Source organism: Aphanomyces astaci (assembly GCF_000520075.1).
Source record: "Aphanomyces astaci strain APO3 unplaced genomic scaffold supercont1.42, whole genome shotgun sequence".
Lineage (NCBI taxonomy): Eukaryota > Oomycota > Saprolegniomycetes > Saprolegniales > Verrucalvaceae > Aphanomyces > Aphanomyces astaci.
Window position 1 is genome coordinate 399,517 of NW_009798305.1, and position 10,189 is coordinate 409,705.

The window sequence follows — 10,189 nt, forward strand, 5'->3', positions numbered from 1 at the left end:
GCATCTTGCTAGCTTGTTCGGCATAGTAGGGCAAAGGACACAATTAATTAAGCAAACGCACACCTCACACTACCATATAAGTCCGAGAACTGATACAAATAATATCACTACACCAACTAACTTGTTAGCATCACAACGAAGATACATCCATTACTGCTTAATCATCCGACAGCATGGCGTACATCTTGCCTGCAATGATCCCAAGCGATGCCAAGTCGGGACCAGTGGGCCCAACGGCCAGGGTACACTCGTCAAGTTCAATCACGCCGTTCAAGCTACGCAGAAGGTTCCATCGGAGGCAGTCGGTCACAATCCCAAACACTTGGTCGAGGTGGCCAAGTTCAGCCTGCACTTCACACCCCAGCAACACATGCGCCATCCCTGCAGACATATTGTCTTTCGTTACCGTCGTAATGCACACAGTCTTGTCCCCCCGTCGAAGCACAAACTCCAACTCCCCGTGCGCCTTGACATATACCCCCTTGACGTATTCGTCCACTTGAATCTTCGCGTCGCCGTTGAACAGGGAGCACACGCAGACAAGGATCGGGGCGACCACGTGAACTCGGGCAGCGTCGTTCTCATGAGTGATCGGCTCGAGGCACTTCAATGCCACCGACAGATATTGGGCTAGCGAGGCAAGTTGTGCATCGGGCAGGGGCTTGTATGGTTGGATGTACGGTGTCGGCTGAAACACCCTCCGCACTTGCGACCACGTCACCTCAGCGAATGCAATCGACGAGGTGTTATGGGCAGCAGGGCCATTGTCGATTGGACCCCTCCTTGATCTTCGCAACACTTGGAGGGGCATGTTGGGATCTGCGGGGGCTACACGTGGAACCACTGCGTCTGGGAGCACCACCAATACATGAACCTTCCGGTCGATAGGCTCATCATCTTGATTGAAGAAGTACGAGACCCAATATGCAGCAGGCATGACCTTTTTGTCTGCACCAAACGTCTCCAGGGAACAATTCGTCATGTCGATCGTTGCTCCGTGGTACTCACACCGTCCATCCTCGTCAGCTGTCAGGCCATTCACACGGTACAGGTCTAGGGTATGAGCAAAATCGCCGTACATGATGTTTTCTTTGATGGCCTTCTTGAGGACATGAATAGTCCTGTTCGCGCCAACCTCGACTGAGAACGGCGGGCGTCCGTCGCCAACAACAGCACATACCAAAGTCGGCATATTCGGAAATGGTCGTAGGTTGCCAATTCCTTTTATTAGAATCTATCAGCCTTACTTCACAGTTCACAGGAAAAGGATATCAACCTAACTTTACCGTTGACGTGGGAAAAGGCTTAATCAACCAACGGACATTTCCGAATATGTCGACTTTGGTATGTCTTGCTGTTCATAGTTGAGTTGCCCTCAACGATGTTATCAATGTGAACATCGTGTATGGAGGTCTTGAAGCTATTTAACCGTTAACGCTACCGTTTGAATGTCCTGATCTGGAGTACAACGGGGCAATGATCGACATGGCGAATTGCATATGGAGACAATTGCCTTGGACACCATTAGGGAAAAGAGATTATTAATGCTTGGTGTGTCATGGATCTCTAAATAACGTTACTTAGTCAGCAGGTGCTACAGCTGCTTGCAGGAAGGATGGTAACGTTATGTGATTGTCATCCAGATATACCAATCGGCTATTCTACGAAGAACTACCAATCCATGACTACGGTACTGTACCTACTACTACTTTGTCATCCATCAGCATGACGGAGAACTTGCCCGCAATGATCCCAAGCGATGCCAAGTCGGGTCGAGTTGGCCCAACGCACAAACTGTACTCGTCAAATTCGATCTTGACGTTCAAGCTATGCACAAGTACATCGGAAACAGTTAGTGGAGGTGGCCAAGTACAGCCTGCACCTCACATCCCAGAAACACATGCGCCATGCTTTGCTGCATATCTTCTTTCGTTATCGTCGTAATGCACACAGTCTGCCCCCCGGACGGAAATACAAACTCCAACTCCCCATGCGCCTTGACATATTTCCCCTTGACGTATTCGACCACTTGAAGCTTCGCGTTGAAATTGAACAGGGAGCAGACACAGACAAGGATCCGGGCGACCACGTGAACCCGGGCAGCGACGGTCCCTTGCTCGATTGATTCGAAACACTTCGATGCAACGGACAGGTACTGGGCTAAAAGAGCAAGCTATGCATCCGGCACTATATGTATGACGTCGGCCACGTCACGTCAGCGAATTCCCTCGAGCTCTGCACGTTGACTCCATGGTTGGGGTTTTGAGGGGCTTGCGTGGAGCCACAGTGTCTGGGGCCACCAACGATACGCGAACGTTCCGGTCGATACACACATCGGCTTCGTCGAAGTATTTCGAGATCCACGACGCACCAATCATTAATATTTCTATCTTCCCCAAAGATGTCACGGTGTGATTCACCATGTCGATCGATGCCGTTGAATTCCAACTAGAGTAAGGGAAACATGTATTATTTGTTCTAATTGTTGGCGTGGACAATTGGTGAATATTATTTTACAGGTCACCTTGCATAATGTATGAGTTTCTCCTCCGATAGTAAACTACAGATAAGTATCCGATTACAGAGAACCCCGGAAATATCCGACAGGGGTTACAGCAAATTTTGTATGGGGATGTCGCCAGAGTAATAATATTCATTACTTTTTTATTGGTGCGTCGACGATGAATAAAATTACATCAATTTAGACAGGTGGTCGGATATTTTGGGGGGGTCGGATATTTGGGGGGGGTCGGACATTTCCGGGGTTCTCTGTACACTAGCACATACTAGTACTCGGGAGTAATTGAACAAATATTGCCGCTGAAGCCCACCAATATACCGGCAGTGTTTGATTCGACGTCTCGATCCACAAAAATCAATTATTGTAATTCTCCAGCCTCTCACAATCTATTAATTTATTTAATTTATTGCCAATTAGTTTTTTCGTCAAAATACGTTTTCCCATACCCTGTACCTCGTCGTCAAGTGTGTCTGGCGGTTCAAGCAGTGAAGGTCCATCCAGTACATGGAGAAGGGGTATATCGTCACGTTCTTGATCTTGTGTATGCGATAGGGAACGGTCTTGTTGGATTTCATCTCGATCTAAAACAGCAACAAACCAAAGTCGGCATATTCCGACGTGGGTGATAGTCAATCCCTCTACAAATCATACTAGCTTTTTCTTGTACTTCAGAGTTCCCATCATCAAAACTGAAAGAATATGTTCGGCATGAAATATCTAAAAATTACCACCAAATATCGGCGCATTTATTTCTCGCGTAATTTGGGCAAATTATCGAGTCGTCCAGATACACTATTTTCGAGAATTATATCTTTTGCCTGGCAGAATTGCCTTTTTCTGACAGAAGAATAATTAATGCCATGGCATCCACACCAGCAGCCTTAAAGCCAAGTTTTTGTCCATGTGTGGCCGTAATAAAGACATACATGGCATCGTGATATGGGGATAGCCAACATATACACGCCCCATACGTCGCCCTGAAAAGAGTAGGCCAATGTAGCTGCCTCTATGTACACATGCACTACAACAGTGTCGCAATTGACTGTGGTCATGAACGGCCAGAAGACCGGAAATATATACCATGACATTTCAATTAATAAGTTAAGCAGCACAGATTGCTGTCATGACGTGCGTGTTTTGCTTTGCACGAAAGAGTCAACACATTAGCTAAGCACCATGCGAACAAGAGCAATGTCGTTGCCAGGATCGTCGACGTCACGTTCGTCGTAGCTGTCTTCCTCGAGAATCGCTTCCATGCGGTGCAAACGCTCCGCGCGAATCCTCCGGTCTTCTCGCAGCGCTTGGCCGTACGTTGTCATCCGGTCTGCGAACTGCTTCCGTTGCATCATTCTGTCCACTCGGGAGACAACGTATACGTACACGCTCATAAGGCCGGCGCCTAGGAGCACATACACGACGGCCTCGAGATGCACAGCAGTGTCCATCGCGGCAGACAACTGCATCACATTCGCCGCCGAGCCAACGACGTCCATACCAAGACTCGTGCTGGAATTTGGTTGTTCTGAACATAAACCGTCAACTCAAGGCAAAATCATGGGAAATACACATTGGCCGCAACTTCAACTTGAATACTACTACAGTGTACTTCGAAGTAGTACGTCATAGTTAGGTAGTACTTACTACGTAGTACTACGTAGTATTGAACAAAAACACATCAACCACAAGAATACTAACCAGCACGGCAGGCCAGGAAGTATTACTTGATGTCCTCTGATCGATTAGTACTACTTGCTACAGTTTGACTAATGTAGTGCTGTGATTTCAACTTCGGTGGGAAAAACACATCTAATCGGGATATACACCTCGGATGCGCAACGTAGTAATGGGAAATACACCCTGACGCATTCTGAGAAGCCAGATGGAAAACCATCATACTACTGGTACTACGTAGTACTACGAGGCAAGCCCAACCACCACTGGTGGCACATTGACAGAGTACTGTAGTATACGTTGTATGTAGTGCGCGGTACACAGTACTTATAGTCGGAAGTAGCTTATGAGACTCCGGAGCATTCAAAATAGCACGTACAGATTTCGCTGTATAATCTTGACGGAAGTGTTTGTCCCTGGGACAAAGTGTTTGTCCCTGGGACATACTCAGGATGACCAATCGACGTCACACAACAAGAGGTCTAATTGACAACTTGGAGGACCAATCAGATTTTTCCATTTGAGAACTTCAAAGGTCACAATTTGCAATTTGACAATGAAGTAACTCACTGTCAAGTTGGGATATAAATGTATTGCTCTTCATGTGTATGAGCAGCACGGTAGGGTCTGTGATAGCCATAGCGTACTCGGCAACTCTTAAATTAGTAGTTCCATGTCAAAATGCTCAATTTTTCAATGGACGAACGTTTTCTAGCTGACATCTAGCTGACAAGTACAGTCCACTACCAACAGCCTTCGCCATTCCTTTACGGAACACGATGCATGCTTAACTGTAAGGATGTGGAAATGGGGTACTGTACCGTAATTGGTTAGTTACAATCCAATGACCAAGACATGTCGAAACCCTTCCCTCAATGGAGCCTTGAGCAACATCAGCGATATAATAAAATTGTCTGGTACACCACGAACAACCGGTCTATATATAGTCGAAATGATCTTGCTGCAATGATCAAGTCTACCAGCAGGTCAAACGTGAAAAGAAATCTAGCCTGAGTGCGATATGCGATATACCTTGTCAATAATGTCCCAGTCATACCATTAAAATCCAGTGTGCATATTCACGACGGCACCAAGAACCTCTACGCCCCACTTTACCATTCCATGATCACAACCCGCGTGAATATATATATGCACATTTGTATACGAATTAGCATTGCGGCGGTGCGTGCCTTTCTATAGCGTGTTCCAATGCACGATCCATTGTATCTATATATATATACATTTTCCACCCAGGTTTTTCTTCAGTGGTCTTATGTAAACGCTGTCCATGGCACCATATTGAGCGCTTGCAAATCGTTGGCAATCAAGTCGCTTCGGATGCCGAAATTCGGGCACTTGTTGGCTGTGAGGCTGCCGTGGTGGAGCGCCACTACGGCGTGGTCGGTGGAACTCAACACAGGGGAGCCGCTGGCCATGGGTCGCGTGTCCAACAGGTATGACGCTTCTAGGTTGGTCGTGGATTGGACTGTAGCTTTCCCCCACGCGGTTTTGTCAGTGATGCGTTTTCCCCACGCTTGGGGGTGTTGCACGGCGTAAATGGGCTCGCCAATGTTCGGACCGGCCATCCGGAGCTTCAAGTACGAATACTTGGCCACCACGGCGCGATCTAATTGGACGATCGTGTAGTCTAAATACTCGTTCGTGTACATAAACTTGGCGTTGCCTCGCCATACGTCGCCTGGACACGCCAGTTGGCGGTCGCATACCAAATCGCCGACTTTCGACGGACACGCCATCGCTTGCGCCATAAACTCAAAGCGAGTCTTCGACGCGTGGTCCTGGTTGCTAATGCAATGGTTGTTGGTGATAAAGTGACCCTCTGAACCGAGTAAAAAGCCCGTGCACCCAGTGAGCGCGCCATCCTTGTTGATCACGAGGCGCGCCACGGCCTTGGATCGGGCGTTCATGATGGGCGAGTAATTGAAACAAGCGGCTTCTTGGGTGCGCTCGACGTTCCCCCCACATACTGCTTCATGAGTGGGGGGGCTTTGCAGCACGGACGTGTACCCGACGACGCTGAAGCCCGTGCAGGGGGACTTCGTGGTGTAGCTTCCTACGAGGTTGGTTTTGGTGTACAATTCCAGGCGCAGGCGGGAGCCGCTGACGCTGGGTGCGTCGAACGCCCCATGATATTCCGCCCCAGACAATTTCACCGTTTCGCCCGTGTCGACAGACCGCAAGAGGACATAGTCCTTGGGTGGCAAGTTGAAATCGCTGAAGCGAACAATGATGAAGCTGTCGCCGCCGTTGTCGATTTCACGCTCAAAGGCGGGCTTGAAGCACCCCCGTTGCATTTGGAATGGATACCTTCCGTGGTCACATCCAACTCCAAACGACAACGGTACCACGTCTGCGAACGCGACCATAGCAACGAATGTAGCCCATAAGAGGGCTAGGAATGATACTTGCATGACGCAAGTTGGAAAATGAAACACATGATGATGGCATGCGAGCGACTGTAGAGGGGACGTTGAGCGTTACGCCAGGGCGTTCGTGAGGAGGGGTCAGCGCATCGTAAAATGTCCAGGTTGCTTGGGGGGGCGCCAATCTCGGAGGCAGAGTAAAAGAACCTTCTCCTGCACCGATGTAGTCAGTAGTACGATATTGATTGGATAAAATACAGGCATTTTTGCTCCAGATGTAGCCAATCCCGTTCGTGGCATGCAAGTTGGAAGCAGCTAATCTATTTACAGCACAAACCGTTTCACTGGCACGAGATTATTTTTGTGTGATGGACGACTGCCACGCAACACCACGACAAAACGTATTCCACCTCGAGTCAGCACCGATCGTTTCAATAGTCGATGGTTATACACGTGATCGCGTTGTTGTGGTGTACACTGGCTGTGACAGGTCACAGTTCATTTGTACCTGAGCGTCGAACGCTAGGCTGCACCAACGTCGCGGTGTCGTCCTCCACGTTCGTGATCTCGTCCAATCCGTATTCGTCGGCGTTCCTGGCTCTCCGGTTTTCGGCGTTTTCGTTGGCCCCAAATGACTACGTCGTCCTTCGATCCGTCGACGACTCGACGATTCCGCGAGTGTACCTCTTTGCCAACGAATCCCTTGGCATACCGTTTGACGCGCCGCCCATCTCGTCCACACGCGTGGAAGTCTCTCTTGTTGTAGCACCAGAAAACAATGCGCACTCGCCATCCTCTTGCGTCCAGGTCAGCGGGTACACGTCCGAGCTGGCCCGGCCCCCCACAAACGAAGCCGTCTGCGGACTCGATCGAACGCAAGAAGCAGTGTGCTACCGCATGTCGGCACCGACCATGTTCAACAAATCGAACGCGGTGGCACGCCTTGTGATCAACAAAGGGGGTGTCCTCACCGGGTGCACGGGGTGGCTGCTCGGGTCGGAAGGCCACCTCGTGACCAACAACCATTGCATCGAAGATGCATCGCAAATCGTCGGCCTTCGCATCGAGTTTATGGCGCAAACATCGAAATGCCCGCAGTCGATCCAGGACAAGAACTGCATGCGGCAACTGGCGTGCGTTGGCGACGCGTGGCGCGGCGACGCCGCGGTGTTTATTTATACAAACAAAGCACTCGATTACACGTTGATTCAACTTCGCCCCAGCGGAAACCACAGCCCGGGGAACAACAACAATAACGTCGCGACCAAGTACGGGTACCTCCAGCTCCGCGCGACTGGCCCAGAAATCAACGAGCCCATTTACATTGTCGAGCACCCCCAAGCATGGGGTAAACGCATTTCAGACAAAACGGCCACGGGGCGGGCCGTGGTCACTGGACTGAATGCCTTTGAAGCCGAGTATTATTTGGACACGCAGGCCATGTCCAGTGGGTCCCCCGTGCTTGCCGTCGAGGACGATGCCGTCATAGCATTGCACCACGCAGCCTATTCCACCTGTCCTAACCTGGGCGTGAAGAGCGACCTCATCGTGGCAGACTTGGTCGCCCAAAATCTCGTGCCCCAGGATGCTGTATTGTGGAAGCCGCGCAGCACGGGCATATAACTACCGGTACTGGCAATCCATCTCTCCAGTTCAGTTAGATTGAGGCAATTCCCCTAACGTTAGCCGTTAGTTGATACGTCGACGTAAGAGTTTTAGTGTTACTGTCTGTAGGTGGACGTTATTATTCAAAACGGCGGTGGCACTCATACTGACAACGTTGTGACAAAACTCGAATCCCATAGTGTTGACGTGCTATTTTGCAAACGCGAATGTTTATCGCAGCAGATGGTGGAAATGATGTGATAATTCCTACGAGAAAGCTCAGCTACTATCAGTTGAGCTCACTGTAGGTAGGTTCAAACAAGTACAGTAACAATGAACACACAAAGGAGGGTCCATATTTTGCAACATTTGGTCAAGTATGAAATAATAATAAAACGAATTCCTGTGATTGAGTACGTGGTAGTAGTATTGTTGTGTTTATTCTAAACTGGAACATGGAGAATGAATCGACCACAACCAAATGTATTACAGAAGAATACTCGGCAGAAGGATTTAGCCAATCAGATTGCAGGAAGCCATCATCAAGATTGACAGCAACTATTAATAAGTGTGATACCAATCACACAGGACAACTTTTTACATACAAAATTCAGTACAAATAATCGATCGATAGAATTGGCGATTCAGCACAAAAGTAGTCCATATTTTGGGTAAAAGGACAATAACGACCACTTTGTGCTTGTTTACCTATCGACGATTCTCGTACACTGATGGAAAGTACAGTTACCTCGCACACTAATTGAAGTCCCCCACGAACTTTTGTGCTACAATCTGATTGGCTAAAAACGTCTCGCTTGTGTCGGTACGTCGTGCCAGTTTCAAGTGAAACCAACAAGTTCAAGCCTCAATCCAAGAGCAGCAGCTAGCTAGCTAGCTACGTCGAGCATGGAGGCAACGCTGCGCAAGAAGACCAGCGTCAAGGATACCACAGGAACCATCAACAACAACCACGTGTTGGAACCGCTGCAGACGTTGCACCAATATGCAGGTAAGGCACACATTTACACACTCGCTCGTTCGTTCAGGTCTCGTTACACGCATCATCATGGGCAGAGTTGTTGGACAAGGCTCACCACCACTACAACCAAGGCAAGTACAAGGATGGCGTGATCGTGTGTGAGCAACTGTACGAGGCCGACGCGGCGCGCACGGACAACCTGTTGTTACTTGGCGCGTTGCATTTTCAACTGCGCAACTTTTCCGAAGCCATTTTTTACAACCAGCAATGCATCCGCATCGACCCGCACTTCGCCGAAGCATTTGGCAACCTTGGTAGGTTGATCGTGTGAATCCATTCCATAGGACGAAATGCTCTTGGTGTTGCTGGATATATTGACGATGCTCTGATCGGTCTACATGGCCGTAGGCAACGCCCTCAAAGAGATCGGCGACAGCCAAGGCGCGATTCAGTTCTACTTGCGCGCCATTAAACTCAACCCCCGCTTTGCAGACGTGTACAACAACCTCGCGACCAGCTACATGCAACTGGGGGCCACCCACGAAGCGATTGAAACGTACAAAATGGCTCTGGTCCTTGGTGCGTCCTCAATATATACATTCATACTGTCGACTATAATACTACATTTGAAATCCATCCAAAAGGTATCATTTATGACACGACCTCGTTTTACTTATATATATATATATGTAGGCATTCCTTTGGAATCGTTCTCGACCATCATTCATATACCCTTGTAGTCCTACGAGATATGAGTATATATATCATCACACCCCTGAAGGACCAAGAACCCAATTTTGCAATACATGTTTATAAGATTGTACACTGTTGATGGAATCGTTCAAAAGAATATATATGTATATATAATATATACATATATATTCTTTTGAACGATTCCATCAAAATATATATGTATATATAATATAGACATATATATTCTTTTGAACGATTCCATCAAAATATATATGTATATATAATATATACATATATATTCTTTTGAACGATTCCATCAAAATATATATGTATATA

General features: G+C 48.2%; 6 protein-coding genes across 6 annotated transcripts in view; 3 read left to right on the forward strand and 3 right to left on the reverse strand.

Moving 5' to 3' along the window:
- Nucleotides 1-130: 130 nt before the first annotated feature.
- On the reverse strand, nt 131-1,081 carry H257_12721 (hypothetical protein; the record flags this gene model as incomplete). Its single annotated transcript, XM_009840024.1, has 1 exon — nt 131-1,081. One exon carries the CDS (start codon nt 1,079-1,081, stop codon nt 158-160), a length of 924 nt encoding a protein of 307 aa, XP_009838326.1. The 3' UTR covers nt 131-157.
- A 644-nt stretch (nt 1,082-1,725) lies between these two features.
- Nucleotides 1,726-2,125, forward strand: H257_12722 (hypothetical protein; the record flags this gene model as incomplete). The annotated part of the gene is made up of 2 exons (XM_009840025.1): nt 1,726-1,776; nt 1,853-2,125. 2 exons carry the CDS (start codon nt 1,726-1,728, stop codon nt 2,123-2,125), a joined length of 324 nt encoding a protein of 107 aa, XP_009838327.1.
- Nucleotides 2,126-3,600: 1,475 nt separating this feature from the next.
- On the reverse strand, nt 3,601-4,072 carry H257_12723 (hypothetical protein). The gene has a single exon (XM_009840026.1). The coding sequence runs from the start codon at nt 4,012-4,014 to the stop codon at nt 3,685-3,687; it is 330 nt and encodes a 109-aa protein (XP_009838328.1). The 5' UTR covers nt 4,015-4,072; the 3' UTR covers nt 3,601-3,684.
- Nucleotides 4,073-5,342: 1,270 nt separating this feature from the next.
- Nucleotides 5,343-6,832, reverse strand: H257_12724 (hypothetical protein). The gene has a single exon (XM_009840027.1). The coding sequence runs from the start codon at nt 6,622-6,624 to the stop codon at nt 5,464-5,466; it is 1,161 nt and encodes a 386-aa protein (XP_009838329.1). The 5' UTR covers nt 6,625-6,832; the 3' UTR covers nt 5,343-5,463.
- Nucleotides 6,833-7,017: 185 nt separating this feature from the next.
- Nucleotides 7,018-8,306, forward strand: H257_12725 (hypothetical protein; the record flags this gene model as incomplete). Its single annotated transcript, XM_009840028.1, has 1 exon — nt 7,018-8,306. One exon carries the CDS (start codon nt 7,018-7,020, stop codon nt 8,197-8,199), a length of 1,182 nt encoding a protein of 393 aa, XP_009838330.1. The 3' UTR covers nt 8,200-8,306.
- A 781-nt stretch (nt 8,307-9,087) lies between these two features.
- Nucleotides 9,088-10,189, forward strand: part of H257_12726 (hypothetical protein) — a gene marked incomplete at both ends in the record, with an annotated part of 3,974 nt that continues 2,872 nt past the window's right edge. The window contains 3 exons of the mRNA XM_009840029.1: nt 9,088-9,190; nt 9,256-9,474; nt 9,569-9,739. Of these exons, the coding sequence (XP_009838331.1) occupies nt 9,088-9,190; nt 9,256-9,474; nt 9,569-9,739 (493 nt within the window). The remainder of the gene's footprint in view (nt 9,191-9,255; nt 9,475-9,568; nt 9,740-10,189) is intronic.

Coding starts and splice junctions, on each gene's coding strand:
- H257_12724 (XM_009840027.1), bottom strand. CDS start 6,624: ATGCAAGTATCATTCCTAGCCCTCTTATGGGCTACATTCGTTGCTATG.
- H257_12723 (XM_009840026.1), bottom strand. CDS start 4,014: ATGGACGTCGTTGGCTCGGCGGCGAATGTGATGCAGTTGTCTGCCGCG.